At 34.5% G+C, this 20622-nt stretch overlaps 4 protein-coding genes and 1 long non-coding RNA gene across 7 annotated transcripts; 1 reads left to right on the top strand and 4 right to left on the bottom strand.

Moving 5' to 3' along the window:
- Positions 1-602: 602 nt before the first annotated feature.
- LOC127261603 (30S ribosomal protein 3-1, chloroplastic-like) lies at positions 603-2214 on the bottom strand. The gene is made up of 2 exons (XM_051289874.1): positions 1830-2214; positions 603-989 (listed from the first exon to the last, which is right to left on the bottom strand). The coding sequence occupies exons 1-2, from the start codon at positions 2088-2090 to the stop codon at positions 711-713; spliced, it is 540 nt and encodes a 179-aa protein (XP_051145831.1). The 5' UTR covers positions 2091-2214; the 3' UTR covers positions 603-710.
- A 1482-nt stretch (positions 2215-3696) lies between these two features.
- LOC127261934 (protein PLANT CADMIUM RESISTANCE 11-like) lies at positions 3697-4725 on the bottom strand. The gene is made up of 4 exons (XM_051290382.1): positions 4441-4725; positions 4289-4360; positions 3977-4189; positions 3697-3839 (listed from the first exon to the last, which is right to left on the bottom strand). Exons 1-4 carry the CDS (start codon positions 4709-4711, stop codon positions 3760-3762), a joined length of 636 nt encoding a protein of 211 aa, XP_051146339.1. The 5' UTR covers positions 4712-4725; the 3' UTR covers positions 3697-3759.
- LOC127261933 (transcription factor TGA2.3-like) lies at positions 4725-9713 on the bottom strand. Of its 3 annotated transcripts, XM_051290380.1 has the most exons (14): positions 9456-9713; positions 9233-9320; positions 8928-9125; positions 8613-8772; positions 8375-8481; positions 8170-8246; positions 7850-8071; positions 7190-7252; positions 7035-7094; positions 6801-6878; positions 6657-6714; positions 6297-6568; positions 5954-6199; positions 4725-4997 (listed from the first exon to the last, which is right to left on the bottom strand). In XM_051290380.1, exons 4-14 carry the CDS (start codon positions 8702-8704, stop codon positions 4851-4853), a joined length of 1422 nt encoding a protein of 473 aa, XP_051146337.1. In that variant the 5' UTR covers positions 8705-8772; positions 8928-9125; positions 9233-9320; positions 9456-9713; the 3' UTR covers positions 4725-4850. The 3 variants fall into 3 exon arrangements, with proteins under 3 accessions (XP_051146337.1, XP_051146338.1, XP_051146336.1); XM_051290381.1 differs by having other exon boundaries at positions 8613-8851; positions 9233-9713; XM_051290379.1 differs by having other exon boundaries at positions 9233-9713.
- A 6103-nt stretch (positions 9714-15816) lies between these two features.
- LOC127261851 (uncharacterized) lies at positions 15817-17709 on the top strand. The gene is made up of 2 exons (XR_007840998.1): positions 15817-16997; positions 17465-17709. It is a non-coding gene; the product is annotated as an uncharacterized LOC127261851 (long non-coding RNA).
- Positions 17710-18632: 923 nt separating this feature from the next.
- Positions 18633-20608, bottom strand: LOC127261821 (protein ASPARTIC PROTEASE IN GUARD CELL 1-like). Its single transcript, XM_051290227.1, has one exon. It carries the CDS (start codon positions 20392-20394, stop codon positions 18928-18930), a length of 1467 nt encoding a protein of 488 aa, XP_051146184.1. The 5' UTR covers positions 20395-20608; the 3' UTR covers positions 18633-18927.
- Positions 20609-20622: the final 14 nt, after the last annotated feature.

The raw sequence follows: 20622 nt of genomic DNA, 5'->3' as shown, positions 1-20622 counted from the left end.
AATATTGACATGTGGTATGTATTTACACTCACGTTCCAATTCAAAGTGTTTTTTTATTTTTAATTTTTATCTATTCAAAGTGTTTTTTTACTTTTAATTTTTATCTAAATTAAAAAACCTGTCATACTACGTAATTATTATTTACATTCTCATTAATTAATAAAATATTATTATTTTTTAATTTACTAAAAAGTACGTATATGGGTGGGTTTGTTTTTATATTTTATAAAGAATTATATTGGTAATATAAATAATAATATTTTATATTAAATTTTGATTTTTTTTTTTTGTAAAAGAATAAAATATATATATATTAAAAATTAAGTCGAAAAAGAAAATTGGACAAACAAATATGTTTACAAATTTTTAGGAACGTCATAATATGCCACATTTACTTTCAATAGTTAGTATGCGATTACTATTTACACTTAGTTTTGACACCAAAGGCACAAATTTAAACACACCATTTGAGTTCTATTAACACTAGAATTGTGCTTGCTTTATGTTTTCAATGTAACTCACTATTCTCATTTCAAATAGATTGAAAATTAGAAAACTTCCAAGATTCAAATGACACCCTAAATATCTACTAATTCAAATAATAAAAATTAATAACAATAATAATATTAACACATGAAAATTAGTGTTCCAAGTGAGTGATCATAACAATAAACAATATAGCAGAAGAATTCCAAGAAAGTAAGTGAGAGTTAGGACAAATTACCTCCACTCTGTTGCCAGAGGTTGATGATATCCGTAGCCTGGTTTAGAAGTATGATCATTTTCTTCTGCGATATCCACGGCTTACTCTCCAGCGTCGTCTTCAGCTCTTCCCACGCATCTTTTCTCGGCCAGAAGAAGTATGGGCTCAACGGCACTGTCCCGTGCCCCGGTATCATTTGATCTAGCCCTACTCCTATGTTCTTTTCCATCCATATGAATTTCAACACCAGCCGAGGTCGAGCTCTTGATTTTGCTTCTTTCCCAACCTTCCCAAATGGAATTTGTTTAATCACCATATGTACATACAGATAAAAATATAGTACCAATTTGTAACAACACAAAAAACAAATATGGGGAAGATACAGTTCTAGTTCCAGCATAATTTAATCACAATTTTGGCAAGATTTGACAAACCTTGCTAGTGTCGAGTTAAGCTCCAAAAACACAACAATGTTAGTTACTACACGACTATATTTTTTGAAATACACGGTTGTGTATCTCAGAAATAAAGCCTGAAAACGCAACCATGTGTCCTTGTTGTCTATATATCTCAAGAACACAGGTTATGTTATTTAATACAAAAACATGTATATCAAACAACACAGCAATGCTCCAAACACAGCCAATACAGCTGTGCTGTAGAGGAATTGAGCAATATGGCAGCACATCTAAATACAGTTTTATCAGTTAAAATTATACAATAGTAATACACTTTCATGTAGTTTAGGCCAATTTTTTTATGTCGCAGCTACCCTGACGAGAGTAATTTAGGCCATTTTAGTTACCTCCAACTTTGTTTATACACAAATACACTAATTGATTTTTGAAGATAACTAACTAATCAAATTCGCTTGAGAAAAATGTTCAAGGTCGCTTCCGTCCGGCCTGTTCATGTAGGAAAACGCGCCGCCTCTCAGCGGCGGCGATTGGCAATTACGCTAACAAATGAAAAATCTCTATATAATCCGTTGAAATTGTTGTTAGCGTAATTGCCAATCGCCGCCGCTGAGAGGCGGTGCGTTTTCCTACATGAACAGGCCGGACGGAAGCGACCTTAAACATTTATCTTAAGATTAGAGGAGAGAGCAGTGATATCAAAATCTAACCTGAGGTTGTTCTTCGACAAGCGCCTCCTCCTTCTCTGAAACTACCTCATCCGGCGTTTCCGCGGTGGCTAATTCTGCAGCACGAGGTAACCTCCGAGTCCCGACGGATTCAATTTTCAGATCCGACGGCGGCAGTTTTCGCTGCTGCAGAGAGAGTGAGGGCTTCGAGTGAAGGCAGGTGAAGGAGACATTCGTGAACGCTAAGCTAGGCTGCCTCGTCAAATTGCTCTCTATCCTTGGTTGAATCGACATCGACAACATCTCTGTGTTAACTGTGTGCTAAGAGAGAAAGATCCCTATGCTGCGATATTCCGCCATGGATAAGGTATGGATCCCCTGCTTTGTAAAGAGCAGAGAGACTGAAGTGTGAAGGTGGGCCGCGTCATTCATACAACAACCGCTCCCTAACTAATTTATTATTTGGAATTTGGAGCCTTAGGCTTTTGAGGCGGCCCAGAGCATAGCAGACCCCATAATTCAATTTAGATTTATTATTTTACCCCAAAACTTTTATCCAAAGGTCATAGTTCAAACCCAATTTTCCAGCTTGTTACACATCATTTTCTTAGTATAATTTGTTTTGTAGAACTTAATTATTTTTGATTGAGTGCGAAAAAAAAAAAATTATCGCACGAGAATTCTCACGTTACTAAAAAAAATTAAAAAAAAAAAAATTACCGCTTGACTATAGTCAAGATAGCAACACACTTGTATTTAGGGTGCAGATTGATGGAAGAGTGAAATTGTCATTGGTTCAAAATATACAGAATTTGATTCATTGTCCTAATGAACATTAGATTAATAACATAACAATCATAATAATTTATTTGTCATTTTATTCATATCAGTTAACAATTACTCTCTTCATTTTGAATAATTATGTATTTTTTTTCTCTTATAGGTATTGACTAAATTACATGTAGTCAAATAGTAAACATTTTCTACTCATAATTTTTTAACAAAAACAATAATCAAATTATAATTATTTTTTATTAACTTTTTAATAATTTTCTTATTTTCACTCTATTTTTATTATCTACTTTACTTTTATATTAAAATTTCGGTATCCAAGAAAGTGGAGTATTAACTAAATTTAATCTAATATTTCTAAATAAACACGTAATCGAAAATAAAATTTAAAATTAGTGTCTAACCAGCAGGTGGTGTTCCGTCAAACACTCCCTTTTCAGTGGCGTAGAGTCAATCAATTCCTTTTTATATTTAGGTAGATTATCAAAACAATTTTACTTATTTTCACTTATCAATACAATATTATTATTATTTCTTAATTTACTGAAAAAAAATATGAGTAATTAGGGCAGAAGGAGTATTTATTTTCACGTTTTTGTTCTTATTGTATTTTAATACAATATAAAAACATTGTACTGTCGATCCTGACCATATGTGCTAATTGGAACAAATACTGACTTGACCAAATCTAACATACCTACAGGCTATATATTTATTAAATAAGAAATTTACTTATGCATATAAATGCTCTAAACAGCCGGATATGTTAAGGGATGAAACGAGTGTACTTTTAATATGCAAATTTCCAAATTTGAAGGGAAAAAAAGAAAAAAGAAAAGCATTTTCATATGTATATGGCAACGACTAAAATTTAAACGAACAAGATAATGCTTGTAGATGAATGTCCTAGGCCTAAAGATTTGATCGCATAAACGCTACTTGAATACAAGAATGGCAAGATAACAATCAGTGCATGTTTTAATGAAGAAATCAAATTATATTATATTGCATAAAAAATAAATAAATAAATAAAAATGCATATAGAACATGTTCTTTTGTATTTTATATTTTTGGATAAAAGTAACTTTTTTAATATTTTATATATATTATTTCATATAAATATATAAAAATAATATACATATAATATACACAAACGAAGGGAGCCTTAATACCTGCAATTCTAACGCTTCATGCTATTTACAATTGGTGGAACCATAGCACCACACCTTCTTTTCTCCCTTACCAAATTCCCTTCCCATCCTTCACGCATTTTCAAAACCAAAAAGAAAAAAGAAGAAGAAGATTAGAAAAAACCAGTAATGAAGCATTTTGTAGAATGAAATCCGTAGCTTTGGTTGACGTACTATTTTGCGTTATGAAAGATGATTTCAATTTACCTATGGACAAGTCAATTCCGTGGTTTTGTAGTTCTCTGTACTCTTGGCACAGCGCACAGGACTCACAGCAGCAATGGACGCAGCAATCCGTACAAGGACTTTCCTTCAGGAAATACTGTCCCCTCAGTTTCGATCGGTAGCAACACGAGTATAGGCGCGAGCAACCACATAAGCAGAGCATCATCGAGTACAACGCTCCGCTAACTTCACAGGCTGGAGGAATTTATCAACAATAAGGTATGAATTTTGAGGAATGACATTAAAATTTGTAACATCCTGTGTAATTGAAACAGAGTAGATGAAGATTCGTACATGTCGATCCTCGATCAACGATTTCTGCTATCCGACCGAACGTTACGCACGGACACCAACACGTTAAGCAACCTATGAACAAATTAAACTGATCAATATTGAACTGCAACAACAATAGCAAAGTCGATGCGTGGAAATTAATTGCGTCTTACAAGTCCTGACGTCATCGCAGCAATCGCACAGGCCAGTGGACCATGGAGCGAGAGGATGTATGGCGGAGATCTTCACCGGAACACCAGTGGAAGGCGGAGGCAGAGGCTCCGGCAGTGGAGGCGACGGATCCATCCTCAAACCAACTGTGGTAGAGATTTTGACATGAGACGGGAGGGAATCCAGAGTTTTTGAAAGACCAATTGTGGCGGTTTCTACTTTTATAACCGTTTCACGTTTAAATTTATAACTTGCACATCGGATTCGCGCCATAACCAATTCATTAAAGACAGAACTACTTACAACATGCCAAATGACAAACACTGAAAATGAACAAACTTTTTCCAAAGAGAATAAGGATTCCAAACAAGAAGAGAATACATTAGATTTGACTGTATGGTCGATTGATCGATCATTCCTTCGGACGAGCCAACCAGAGGGAACTCAGAGCACGCAGCCTCGATTTATAGTCACTTATGGCGAGAAGGGCTCGGGCAGCTTGACGGGTGGTCAGTATCTTCGGCAGCTGCTGTAAAATCTGCCGCCTCAACGTGTCCGCCTGTAATTAATAATGTATTTTTCTATTAGATTATACTTTTAAATGAAATGATTATTTAAATGATACATCGAAACAATAGGTCGTGTTGGAAGACTATATACTCCTTTCTAGAACTGTGAAACGAACCCAGTCGTTCGTGAACTCAGCTCAGTTCGGCTCGAATAAAGCTCGTTCGCGAACATTAACGAGTCGAGCCGAACAGCATAAACAGACTCGTTTGATTAACGAACAAGCCCGAACTTTGTTCGCGAGCGATCGTTCATTAAAAAATAATATATTTATTATAAATATTATATATACATTAAATTATAATTTATAAATAAATAAAATATCAATTTAAAATAAAAAATAAAATAATTTTAATTTTTCTTTTTAATTTATATAAAAATTATAAAAAATGAGACAAACAAACTCAAACGAGCTTAATCGAGCCTAAACGAGTCGAACACGAACATAAACTCAAACAATAAAAATTCTTAACGAGCCGAGCTCGAACACTATAAACGAGCTCGAAAGCTTAGAAAGATTAACATATGAACACGAGCCTCGTTCGCGAACGTTAACGAACGAACACGAACACTTAAAATTCAGCTCGGCTTGGCTCGTTAACAGTTCTCCTTCTTCCTTCCTTCCGTCCCTTACCAAACTATCTATATTTTCATTTTGTCCATTCCATATTAAAGTATCTATTTTAACTGAACTATTTGTCTAACATTACAAATATCATTACAACTTACAACATATTAAACAAATGTCATTACTTTTATATCACACAATATTAATAAAGTTATTTTAGTTATTTCTACTTTATTTTTACTGCATATCAATATAATACTAATGTACATTAAATTCCGTACAAAAAACAAACGGATATTTACTTAAAGGACGGACCTCTATAATACGTAACTAACGATGTATTTACTTACAATCTTAAATTTGTAATTATCTCGACATACCTGATGAATGAAATTCTCGAGCGAGGCGAGCTTGCTCATCGCCGTGGCCATCTGTCCCATGTAGACGGCGACGTTTCCCACGTTGTGAGGCAGGAGGGAATTGGAGGAAAGTGAGTCAACGAGCGATTGTTGCAACACTTCCATTCCTTGGGACAGAGCGTCTTCGAACTGTTGGGAGGATTGCTGCAGATTACAAATGCCCATGAGCTGTTGCTCGGTTAAAGGCTCGATTTGGTTTCCGAGAATCTGAAATCACCAACAGACATCATCGAATAAGAACAACAATTAAATGCGCGCAAACCCGTCGATCAAACTCGTATAAAAATTTACTTAAAATCGCTACCTTTAGGACCTCGGAGCATCGAAACCCGCCGAGCCACATGAAACACCTCTCGGCGGGAGTCTTCCACATTCCCGAGAGAATGTGGAACACGTCCAGCTTGGCACCGATGCTCTTGAGTCTGAAAATCTCGTCGTAATGAGACATCACCTCGTCCACAAGGAGTCGCAGTTCGTTATCACCCACTTGAGAATTCACAGCTGATCTCAAATCGCCGATCAGTCGCTGGTGCTCATCCAGCCATCGCGCGTAATCTATGTCGAATGCCACAGCTCCTACGGCACATTCTCTTTAAGATTACTTTATCCGATCTTGATAAAGAAAATCGTAATCGACAAAATAACAGGAAGTAATATGACTCACCGTTCCGGCCCATAGAATGGCTCTGATCAGCCGATAATCCGGATCTAGCAAGGATTCCCTGAACATTGTTGTAAGAAAGATTGTAAGAACTAAAAAACTTTGTAGTTTTTGAACAATACGGTACACATGGCAATTTGAAAGCACCTGCTGCCGCGCTACTTTCAACTCCTGCTCCAGCTGTGTAAGCCTTAGTCGACTATTCTCGAGCTGCTGAACATACGCCTAGACAATGATAAAAATTTCTATCATTCAAGAATTGTCTTGATTATCGAAATTTCTAACACAAAAATGAAAACAAGAACATAAGCACTGTTATAAGCACAATTCTTCTGCTGTTGTGTTATCAAGCAAGCGAAGTTCCAATACATCGAATATTACCTTTTTCCTCATTCGGCTTTTCCTTGCAGCTTCACGATTCTGTGCTAGCCGACGAAGTGCCTAATACAAAGGCAACAAAAGCAAACAAAAATCACTCCCTAAACCATAGGACATATAAGAAGACAAAAAACAGAGGGCAATTAAGCCAATGCCACCTTCTGGTCTCCAACTTTCCCTTTGCACTGCTCTAACAATCTCTCATCATTTACGCCAATGTACTAAAATTTCAAGCCAATACCAATGTCAACCAACCAACAAAATTCTTCGAAAACTTAGCAAAACACATCAATAAGCCGGAAAAATTTTAAATTTTTCCTGTAAATGCTACAAGAATATTCACTAATCATCACCTAAGTTTAACAATACAGGTTTCGGGCCGTTATGTTTTGAAATTTACTAATCATTTACTCCAATGTATTAAAATTTCAAGCCAATACCAATGTTAATCCACCAACAAACTCAAAAAAACTTGTCAATGAAAAGGTACAAAAATAGATTTTCCTGTAAATGTTACAAGAGTATTCACTAATTATCACCTAATTTTAACAATACAAGTTTTGTCCAGTCATGGTTCACTTTGCACCAAGCAACAACTATATATGCAAACGTGAAAGGGCCCATATATAGCAAATCTCCACCATTTTCAGGTACTGATTTCTTGCCAATATCCATTATTACTACACCTTGATGACTTAAGCTAGAAAGAGTAAATTTCACATTTTTTTAAAAAAGCCACCAAGATGCAAAAAAGAACATATGGCCAAACAAAGTAAAACTGCAAAGAAAAGATTCTACTTTCCCAACATCAGAAGAACCTGATTTTTCTCATCAGTATCTGTGGAAGTGTCAGTCTGTTGGCTGTGATCTGCCACCACTCCTGAATCGCCCCAGTTCTCAAAGTGCCCATTTCCCAACGCCCCTTCTCCTCCCTCGGCCCTTCCTACCCCCACCATTGCACCCCCCTTCTGCAACATGAACTGCCCCCCAGATGAGTCCACCCCTGTCCCTGATGAAACCATCTCTGTTGACCCCAAACTCTGTGTTGTATTGTGGACAAAAACAAAGACGAATGTGAAAAAGGAAACAAATATGAAATTTGATTGCTATGTGAGACAAGAAAGAAATGAGAGCTTACATTGTTGAGTCCACCAAACTGCAAGTTACTTGAAACAACAGATACATTGCTTGCCTTGAGTTCGTTGTAGATTGAGGCTACCGTTCATTGTTTTTTTTAGTGTTTTTGAAATGCACAGTGGTGGTTGGAAGTTGTTAGAATGAGTGAGTGAGAAGGTTTAGTAGAAAAAGGAGAGAAATTAAATACAGCCATGGAAAGAGCTTACTTCGGCTTAAATTAACAGCATCATCATGATGGAAGCCATGGCCAGCTGACTGCTCAAGCTCCCCTAGATCCGCAAACCGTGTCCCGTTCCTACCATTTTCTTCACCTCTACGATCAAAAATCACGCAGAATCAAACACATGCATCAGCCAGAATTTTACAGAAAGGAAACAACCCTAAAACCATCCACCCCCACCCTCAAAATTAACAAACCCTAATTTCGCATTTTCTGAAACGCACCTGAGATAGAACGGCGATTGAGAGGTGCAGTAGAGATTCGAATTGGTGAGCGTAATCGCCTGCGGTACCGATGATGGTTTGAAGCTATGCATCTCCGGGTTGATTATTCAGAGCTTGAAGTCGGAGTTATGGCCAGAAATGGTGGAGCCCCTCAGCTTAGCTAATAAAAAGTGCAAACGAGAGCCCCAAGAACGAGGAGAAAAATGGAAATGGAGATTGAAATCAGGATTGCAGCATCACTGGGTAGAGATTGGAGATAGCGTATCACAGTGTAGTTGCTTTTTATTCATTAAAAACCATTCGGTACGACGCTACCTTTTTCATTATTGCAATCTGACGCCTTCCCCTTCGAGAGCGAGCTTCTCCGACCACTGTCTGTCGACTGTCTGTCGCTCCGCTACTCTTTCTCTTTCTATCTCATCGCGTGCGTTCCACGTGCCGCCCCGCGAGAGTTGGATTTGGCAGACGCTGCTGCACTCTTTTCTCCTCCTCTTCCTTCGTCGTCGTCTTCTTCTGCAAAAAGTTGAAATCACATCTTTCAGATTTTTTTTCACAATTTATTCATCCAGTCTATAATTGCTCCAGTGATCAAAGCTCAGCAAAAATTAATGAGTCCACACCTGGATGATATTGACCACGGTTTTGGCGGGATGGGGAAACTCTCACAATCAATTGATTATAATTGTCCGCAGAGTGGAGTTAGGGTTCCTGAATTCCGAATAAAATAATCATGGCGAGAAACATCGATGTGATTGTATTTGTGTGAGAGAGAGATGGAGAGTGTGAGAGAGAGAGAGCAACAATGAATCATGCATTGAAAAGGCAGTTCAAAGTAGGAATTACAATTAATTTTGTTAGGGGAAGAAGTAAATGAGAATTGATGATATTGGTGTCCTCTTAGCTTTTTGCATGAAGGAAAGCAGTCAGTTCATGTCTGCACTGCACCACAGCTACCGGTCATTTCCGAGGGCAGGGCCTACCTATTGCCACAGCCACTTGGCGTTTGCTCCACCTCTGATGCGGCGGCGCCACCGCATTCGCCGCAAATAGTCAAAGCCGGAAAATTATGAGAAAGGAGAAAGCTATGCTGTGTATATTTGAAAGTAAATAAGAGGGAGAAAACACTTCGTTGATAATTAAAATATTACTAATATTTAATACTCCGTATGTATATATAATATTAGTATGTTTAAAATAATCCCACGTCCTATTTAAAAATTATCATTTTTCATTTCACTCATTTATTTATTTATTTATTTAGTAATGGTATTATCTATCTAATATAATAAATATTTTTTTAATTTATATTATATTATATAAATATTATTATTTTTATATAGAAATATTTTTATTTTTTTACTACGATATATTATAATACTAATATTCAAAAATTTATCTTCAAAAAATAAACTACAACCTTATACGGGATGGATGGAGTATTTTTTTTCTCTTATGTACTTTTTTAGTGTGTTATAAAATAAATATATTACTGCCCCTCTCTTTTTTATTTTTTATTTTCGTTCGTATTATATAAATTTTTTTTTTAAAAAAATATTATTATATACTTTAATCATATTTTAAATTTCATAATTTATAATTTTTTTAATCTTAATTTAGAATTATTTTTACTATATTATAATTATTTTTACTAATATATTTCTTAATTACTTATTAATTATATTTATTAAAATATGTGAAAGGGAGTATTATATTTATTAAAATTGGTATTAAATCAAAAGAATTATACATCTAGCGTGTGTTTGTTTGGAGGTTTAGATTTTGAATTGGGATTTGAATAATGCAAATTTTGAATTTGAATAGTTGTATGATGTGATATAAACCGGTGTTGATGTGATATTTTAAATATAAAATTGATTTTTAGTATAATATAAAAAAATAAAAAATAAGTGTTTAATTTGATATTTTTGGGAGATAAAAGGGAATGAATTAAATTTAAAATCCAATCCTCCAAACAAACACACCCCGAGGTGGATATCGGAGTATGGAGTATATTTAATAATTGAATCTAAAAATATTAATACTACTATATTTTTTAGAAAAACATGTTACGTTAAAAAAAAATTAATATATTTAAGATGTGTTTCTTTTAATGTGTTTGAAAAAATTTTGATTTAAATTTAGTATTATAGCAATGTATAATTGAGATATTTTATTAAAATATTTTTAAAAAATATAGTCGAAATAGTAAAAATCTGATATTGTTTTTAAAAGAAACATACAATGTTATCTAAAAATATTAATATATTTAATAATAAATGTTACGAGAAGATTCTCATAAAAGCAAATAATGACGTCAGAAGCATTCGTGGTATGTGTGAATATATACAAGAGTATGTCTTTTTTCTAGTGTCGAGGAAAAAATTGGATTTGAATTTGATTTTTATATGAATTTTAAGATAATTTTGAATTTGTGTGTTGTTTTTGTATTTAGGTTTAGTTTGAATTTAGAGAGTTTTAAACAGTATTGATTTGATTGGTAATAAATATAATAATATGAATATATATTAAATTTAATTGATAAAATTAATAATTGTATAATTTTATTATGTATTTATATTATATATAATATATATCTTAAAATTTTTATTTATTTATATTATAGAAAATTTTATTATCTACAAAATGACATATATATATATATGGTATATGTTTTATTAAATTATAACTATTATAAATATCAAATAAATATAATATTTTAATTTTTATTCATATTTTAAATAATCCAAAAACAAACAAACAGACAAATATTTTTAGCCACAGTTTAATTCAATGCATTGTGATAGTAAATAATACTCTCTCCCTCCATCCCAATACAATAGTCTTGTTTACTATTTTTGTCCGTCCAAAAACAATAGTCTCATTTTCATAAATAATTATATCATTATTAAACTACCCTTACTTTTTCATTATTATTATACAATTGTCACTACTTTTTACACTAATACACTTACATGGGCAAAAAAGTCTTTTATCTTTACTTTTTATCAACTACCAATATAATATCAATATTCATTAAATCCCGTGTCAAACTAGGGGTGTCAATTCGTGTTTTTGGGTCGTGTTCATGTCGGGTTTAGCCATGGGGATAAAAAAAAACTGTCAATCTGAACCCGACCCGAACCCGAAATCTGATCTGAAACCCTAGACCCGAACATAGCACGAATTCTTTTAGGTCGGGTTCAGGTTGACCTGAATTAGTTTCAGGTCACCCGAAACCCGAACAAACCCGATACGAATACGAAACAGACCCCGAAAATTAAAAAATAAATAAATAAATAAATTGACCTAAAAAATATCAATTTTATTTTAATTTTTTATTTTATTTTATATTTAAAATAATATAAATATAAATTAAAATAATAATACTATAATAAAAATTTCAGGTCAACCCGAAACACGAAATCCAAAACCTAACCTGATTTTTATATTTCAGGTTATCAGATCAACCCGAATACGACACGAATTTTTTCGTTTCGGGTTCGGGCGACCCGATTTTTTTCAAACCCGAAATACCCAAACCCGAATCTGAAAATTTCAGGTCGAACGGATTCGATTTTTCGGGTCGAGTTTACTTTTGGCACCGCTGTATTAAACACAACCCATACTATAGTTTTGGGATTGAGGGAACAGTATTTTCTTATTGGTCATTTCAATATGTCATAATCAAAATATTTTATTTTAATTATAAAAAATAAATAAATTAACTAAATATCAAAATATTCATATTTTTTATTTTTGTATTATTTTTTAAAAGTAAAATAGATATTATATTATTTATTACATTACATATCTATAAAATAATAATTTATTTTAATACAAAAGTCAAATAAAAAAAATATTAATTGATAAAGAAAGTATTATCTATATGTGGGGATGATAATGGGTCCGTAATTCGATCCGAATCAGACTCATTTATTTAGAATTGGATCCAATTATTTGAATATCAAATCCGAATCAGAGTAGGACATTATATATCTTTGTTTTATTTTTTGGGAGTACTAGTTTTATTATTTTAAACCATTTGTTTTTACTATAAAATAAAATAATAATAAGAAGAATAAGAATAATACTCAGCACATTAAAATGTGTCCAAACCATTTGATCATATTTTTACAATGTCCAGAAAATGATGGTCGGTGATGTTGGGTGGGGGGGGGGGGGGGTTTGGATGTATGATCAAGAAATCGTGAGTTCAAACCCCCTCACATGGTTCGTCTAGGGTGTGTTTGTTTGGGGGATTTGTGAGAATTTACACTATTTATTAATTTTTTTTTTTCAAAAAATATCAAATCAATTACATAATTTTCATTTTTAATATTATACTAAAAATTAATTTTATATTTAAAATATTATATCAATATTTATTTAGATCATATTATACAACTATTTATATTCAATTTTTTATTATTTAAATTTCAACTCAAAATTCAAAGTGTCAAACAAACACAAATCTAGTGTGACTTATCTGTCGGGTCTAATTTGTTGGGTATTAAATTCACCGGAAAGTTTACCCAGGGTGTGTTCGTTTGAAGAATTTGGACAAAATCCTACTATTCATCCAAAATTTTTCCCCCAAAAAAATTAAAATCAAACACCTATTTTTTATTTTTTATATTATACTAAAAATTAATTTTACATTCAAAATAACACATCAATACCTATTTATTTCAAATCATACAATTATTACAATTCAAAAAATTTACTATTCAAATCCCAACTCAACATCCAAAACCCCAAACAAGCGCACTCCCAGTGCATATTTTCGAATAGCAACGCCGAATTTCTGTCATTATAAAAAAAAAAAAAAAAAAAAAAAATCCAATCGCAATGATAGCGCCGTCAGATGCTTGTTTGTATGCGGAGACTATTTAGAGTAGATTATATATTTATTAGATACTTTAGGATTGGATAGGATATGAGATACGATTGAAGGATGACGTGGACAGAAAGCATGTCATGGTTTTTATTGCTCTCGTGACTTTGACCGACCCTTCATTTAATTTTCCACCTAACTCAACTCAACTCTCATTCAAATTACTTTCAACGAAAAAAATAGGAAAAATAAAATTTTGTTATTTATTTTCAAAAAAGTGTATAGAAGTTTTTATTGATTTTATATTTACTTTTCGGGTGTGTTTGTCGGAGGGTTTGGATTTTGAGTTGGAATTTAAATAATAAAAAATTTGAATTTGAATAATTGTATGATGTGATATAAATAAGTATTGATGTGATGTTTTGAACGTAAAATTTATTTTTAGTATAATATAAAAAATAAAAAATAGGTGTTTGATTTGATGTTTTTGGGAAAAAAATTGGATGAATAGTATAAATCCAATCTAATCCCCCAAACAAACATACCCTTCAAGTATTTTAATATTTCGATGATTTTGATGAGTGTAAAATAATGTTCTCTAATTTATTTTTATTTTTTACATTATCATGTAAATTTATTTATTTTTCTTTTTGTTTTTAAGTAAAACATACTATAAATTTATTTTTTTGTTTTATTTTTTAAGTAAAAATACCATAATTTCTATTTTTTGCTATAAACATAATTCATAATAATATTCATTTTTAATTATGTATCGTTATATATTAATTTAATATAAAATGTAGAAAAATAATAACATTTTAATTATTATAATTTGATACCGGCTAAGAGCAAGCTAGGAATGTATATAGCAAACAAGTATTCTTTTGACTTTTACAAAATTATCCCAATTTTTCACAATAATTACATAATTATCATTACAATTAAATTTTTTTAAATAACACACAATATAATTTAATTATTCCACCCATCATAATTAATACTCTCATATACACCATTTTTCCCCCCTCCCATGTACGCGTTGCCGTTTCTGTCTGTCTTACATGCAATGTCATTTTCTATTTTTGGAAAATGATTACACACTTTAATCTTATTTTAAATTTTTAAATTTTATTTTTTTAAATTTTAATAAAATTAATTAGTTATATTAATCTTAATATATAATTATTTATATTATCGAATAATTATTTTTATTAATCCATTTTTAATTATCTACTAATTATACCCCTCTTAAAATATCGTATATACCGTATCTCCGGTGTAGCACACACGGTATGTCGGACGGAGGGAGTACAACATTAACACCCATCGACCTCTCTTAAATTCACCCACCTGTTAACTCTCTCTCTTTCTCGATCTTGTTTCTCTCTCTCTGTCTCTCTCGATCAGATTTCGTCTAGGGTTTCTTCTCTGTAAGAACACTTCCGTAGCTGTTGTTTTTGCTGGTGAATCGCCTAGAAGAGGCCCGAAATGGCATCTCCTCTTCATGGCGAGTCGAATGAGATGTCGGAATCAATTTTTTTGTGTCCTCCGTCTTCGATCGATGATTCTGAAATCAGCTTGGTGACGCTGTTGCCAACGATGTCACCGTCGATTTTGAGTCTGACGACGAGCAGGGTTTGGGTGTGGGGTTGAAAGATCAAAAATATCTTTGTCGGAAACTCCAAAAACCCCAAAAATCCAACTTGGCTCGTGAAGTATTGTTGATGTTTCTCTCAATCTTGTGTTCGTTGACTATGGAGTTGGAGGAGTACAAAAAATGTATCAATCGGTGTATTTTGTTACATTATGAAGGGAATCGAAATACTTTTTACCCACTGTGCATATTTGTCTTCTTATTTGTTGGATTTGAATATTTGTTTTCCTGCTGAATACATCTTATTTTTGTCAAGGGTTTGCTTCCAAAGGCCGTAGAAAATTAGAGGGGTTTTAGTGTGGTACATGTATTGGCTTGTGCGAATTTGAATCCGAGGTGAAATGGCTTGAACTCAATCTTTGGTTGGTTGTGAAACTGTTTTTGCTTCTATATGCTGGTACATGGAGCTATTAAACGAACCGAGCCGTTCGTGAACTCAGTTCGATTCGGCTCGATTAAAGCTCGTTTGCGAACGTTAACGAGCCGAGCCGAACAACATAAACGGACTTGTTTGGTTACGAACGAGCCTGAGCTTTGTTCGCGAACATTCGTTTAAATAATATATTTATTATAAATATTATATATATACATATAAAATTATAATTTATAAATAAATAATTTTTTTTTAAATTTTTTTTATAATTTATATATAAATTTTAAAAAATAAGACAAACAAGCTCAAACGAACTCGAACGAGCTTAATCGAGCCTAAACGAGTCGAACGCGAGCTCAAATAACAAAATTTCTTAACGAGCCGAGCTCGAACACTACGAACGAGCTCGAAAGCTTAACGAACGAACACGAGCCTTGTTCGCGAACGTTAACGAACACTTAAAATTTGGCTCGGCTCGGATCGTTAACAGCTCTACTAGTGCATGATATATTTGTGCCTTTTTGTTGGGAGTTTGAGTACTTTGGATTAAATGATGAAAAATATATACTGATTGGGTATTAGCAATCCTGATGAGAAACATATGTTCTACGAGGTTTTGGAAATATACATATTACTGCTTTGTCACCCTTCATGTATTAGTCTAGTTCTTTTTATGTCAATTTTCTCCCAATTTGAGAGTGATTTGATCACACTTTGTGATGATTAAAGAACATATTAGGTCCTCTCATACTCACTCGATGATTAATTTGTTATATGAGAGTGATCATCACGCTCTAAACAAACCCAACACATGTTGCATAAAATCAATTTTTACTTGATGATGATGTTAGCATCTGAAAGTGGACATGCAACTCAATGATGTATTATGAACCTGGGAGCTATATGATTGACTATCGTTAGATTATTTTATGTCCAAAAGTGGATTACAAGTGATTAAAATCTACTGGTTATAGATTTTAATCACTTGTAATCTCGTACATACAAAATACTTCTACTTAGTCGTTTGATTTAATCACAAAAACATCAAATGCTATATCTGAAAATGCAATATTACGTCATAGCCTCTACGAGTGTAATGAGCTCTTCGATTCCGGCAGCTTCATTACTCTCCAACAAATGCTCTATAGTGTACTTGATCAACTTTTGATCTACCGCCAAATATGTTGGGAGTAAAATTTTCCTTGTTAGTACTGCTTTTCCCATATGTGGAATTTTGTAGTTGTTTCCACCTTAACACTTGAGAATCTCCGTAAGATACATTTGCAATGTAATGAAAATATTATTAAGTGTTGTGTCGGACAATTCTTCAAAAAATTTTCGAACAACTGCTAGTAGATCTTCTACATTGTAGCTCACTTTGGAAACTTGTAAAGATTGCAATGATCTAAACCACCCTAGATCATTTATGTTTGTATCCCGGCTGTTAGGCGGTTGAAAAACCAAATGGATATCAAATCCATCACTGCTTGCAACCTCTCGGAACTCAGGATCATTGTCATCAATGTGAGATTTTGCATTATCTTGTTATATATAGATTAACTTACTTGCATCACTAGGCCACCTTCTCTTAATCGCTGGAATCACCTATAATTACAACTCAATGATGGTTAATAACTGTTGAGTATTTGTTGAGAGTTGATTACATATAAGTAGGTTACCTTTTCGATCAAAAGTTGTTTTGTGACTTGTTTTGCAATCGAATCCAATGGTTTAATCTCCATTATCCCGGAAGCCCTTTTTTTATCTACATTTGGCTGCTTCTTTCTTTGTGAATTGAAATATTTTTATTTTCCAATTGAAAAAGCAATCCCCATTTGGACCGTATAAGGGTCTTGATACGACACAAAGGAATGTTACATTGGTAATGAACCTTTTGTTTTGACATGTTCTATACGGTTCAATCTCGTCAAATGCTAGATAATATCTTTCACTGTCTTTAGAGAGGTTAAACTATTTTCGTCAATGTGCAGGGTATTGGACATGCTTTTGTACCTTATGATGTTACACTCTGATAGAACGTCCAATGCTTGGAGGCAAAATTGTAGCCGGCTTACCATGTTTTTCTCAGTTAAGCTTGGCTTGATTGCATTTGTGTGTGCTCTGAATAATCCTGTTTTGTATCATCTCTTAACATTACTTTTGCTAACTTTTAACTATTTGCCAATTCTCCTATATGTACCTCTCTTACTGCAATGAACATCTTTCAACTTGTTTACATCGAAAACTGCTGACCTCGGCTTTCCTTTACGGCATTTCTGATTGGTAATAAGAATGTTGTTGTCTACCCTAGTGTTGTTGTTTTGCCCGCTGCCAAATGCAACTTATGGTTTTTTGTGAGAAACCAAATTGCGTGGCAACCTCGTTGATTTTGCCGTGATGGGGTTTCCCATCGGTTAAACTTTGCTACAAAAGATGTTGATTGAGTTATTCATTGCTTACATCTTTTTTGTTCATCTCTAAACTTTTGAAAAATAGTGAAGTGTGTAATGGAATGGTTACTTATAGACACTAATTGTGGGAAAAATTAGTGTTTCATTGGAGGGAAATAATTTGTGAATTAGATTTTTAGGGTGTTAGAAGGAATTACCTATTGTTTTCGTGTTTTTCTCAAAAAAATGATGCATATTTACTTTCTTGATGAACAAATCTGAAAGTTCAATTTTTTGGTAATATCGGGAATCAATTTACATACTCGGAGCATATTGGTTACGTTGTGGCATTGTTGTGACCATGGTGCATGCGGTGTTGTGCATATTCTCTCGTTGCTACGCTGCTCCCTGCATGATGATCTTTCGGTGGCGTGGTATGCTCTTCTATGTATTGTCCAATCTGCAACGATTATGTAATTTGTTGTGTAATTTAATTTTATTTTTTTTTATTTAATAAAAAAAATTGGAATGTTAAGCTGATTTTGGAGAATTAATAGTATATATTTTTTTATAAATAATTATTTTTGTTTATTCTATCCTTAATGACATTGTTATTTGTCTATTTTATCTCTTTACTTTTTTTCAATAATAAAGTAAAAATATTTTAATCTTTTAATAATATTTTTACACTCACTGTTAATATAATACTATTATTCCTTAAATACCGTATCAATCCAAAATGTCTCTATTATTTTAAAACGAGAGAGTATAATTTATTATTATTATTATTATTTTAAAATCGCAATTGAAAAATTATATTGGAAGAACATATCACATACATAAGCAAGAAAAATACTACTTATTACTAGAAAGCAGTAATAAATGCACGCCGACAAATGGGCCCAACCCAATGGGCTTACAGATATTAAAGTCAGGCCACATTGACACGCACATCCACTTAAATGAAAATTAAAATATAAAATAAACATGACTAATTTTTTTAATTAGCTAAAAATAAAAATATTAAAACACTAATATATATATATTCATTTTATGATTATGGATCAGCATTTACTGGGCGAGAACCCAATAAGAGAATTAGCGAGGTCGTAACTGACACGTGTCCCCTGCTGCTGCACATTCCCGACAATCCCCGGTGAAGACGCCGTGGGAGCGAAGGCTAGGCAGAACGTTCCCGACGAATCAACCGGTATCATGTAGTTCTTAGCCGGTAACCCTAACTCTTTACCGTTAGAAAATTGAAACGACACCGTTGGCACCTCCACACTCTTCTTCGACCGGAGATCGTAACACGTGTCGAAAAGCGCGACGCCGCCGGCCGGCCGGAGATCCTTCGTCCCCTTCTTAAACGCGTCGCGGAGCGACGCATACACCGCCGTCGGCAGGCGCGTGACAGCCGTTCCAGAATCGAGTATCACGCCGCCGCTGCCGTTCGCGTTTAACTGGAAAGTCGTCGGCGGAAGGGGAAGCAGCTCGCCGGAGACTTTAATTCCGGTTAAGTCGATGTAGTAGAACGTGTCGAGCTTCGAGTTCCGGCGGAGCGGTGCAGTCACGGCGTCCGGCGGTAACGGAGAATTGAAATCGAGAGTTGAGGCGGAATCGGAGTCTCGATCGACGAGGCAGTAGGAAAACGAAGTCGCGTTGATTTGCGAGGGGAATGAGAGTTTTCCTCCGCCTAATCCGATTAATCCGGCGGCGGCGACGAACAAACCTTCGTTATTGTGTCCGCAACCGATGGCGACGTTGTTAACCGCCGCGGAACCGCCGAGCGTGATCGTCTCCGTCGCGAAATCTCCGACGGTGTAGGAACCGTCGCCGTACGAGACTTCGTACAAACAGGTATTATTCCGGCATTCAGAAACCTCAAGCGATTTACACTGCTGAGTTTCGCAATTCAGCGAAGAAAACGAAGAAGACAGATCTGGATCGAAGATAGGATCTGCTTGCTGGTAGCAATCGGCGCAAGGAGCGCACTGAACCCAGTTCACGTCGCTGCCGGTGTCGAGCACCATATAAGCCTGAGTCGCCGGTTTTCCGATTCCGACGCGGCAGAAGTACTCGCCGCTGCCTTGACTGGTACCGGAAACTACCGGACCTTCCAATTTCTCCTCCGCCAGTTCAGAATCCGCCATAGGCATCAGATCTGCTTTCCGTACGCCATAGCTCGCCAGATCTACCCGAGTTTGAATCGCCTCGACTCGGACTGAGTCACGGCCGAGTCGAGCCAATGTTAGGCTGTGGTAGTCGTTATCCGCACCGCCTCGTATGGACAGCCGCGTGTGCAGGGTGAAGCTCAAAACGGCGCCGTTTCGCTCATGTACATCCTGCTTCAAGGCTTGTACCTTGTCTGAATTCACCGAGAACACATCTCTGGTCTTCGAAATTGCTGAATCAACATCAAGAATCTCTGTTCCGGAAGTAATCAAGTGTGTTCTTGACACCACACACGAAGCAAAAACAGAGAACAGAACAAGAAAACCCAGAGCAGGAAAACCCCCAAATTCCGCCATTGCAGGAGGTGAAGCTGAGGTTGAAATTGTTGGGTGTTGTGAAATTAAATAGGCGGTGGAGATGGAGATGGAGATGGAGATAGAGATAGAGAGAGTGCAGTAGACATAAGCAGAGGGAAAAGCTACGAATGAAATGATCGATATGATGAAATGCTAAGGTGGGGTTTGCTGATGATATCTTTAATGGCTGCCGCTGCTGCTGACTGCACTTCAAAAGGTTAGTCAATA

The sequence above is a fragment of the Andrographis paniculata genome, unplaced genomic scaffold (assembly GCF_009805555.1).
Source record: "Andrographis paniculata isolate CXL003 unplaced genomic scaffold, ASM980555v1 Contig64END, whole genome shotgun sequence".
Taxonomy (NCBI): Eukaryota; Viridiplantae; Streptophyta; class Magnoliopsida; order Lamiales; family Acanthaceae; genus Andrographis; species Andrographis paniculata.
Note: the sequence above shows the minus strand (reverse complement) of the source record. Positions and strands in the feature narration are given on the sequence as shown.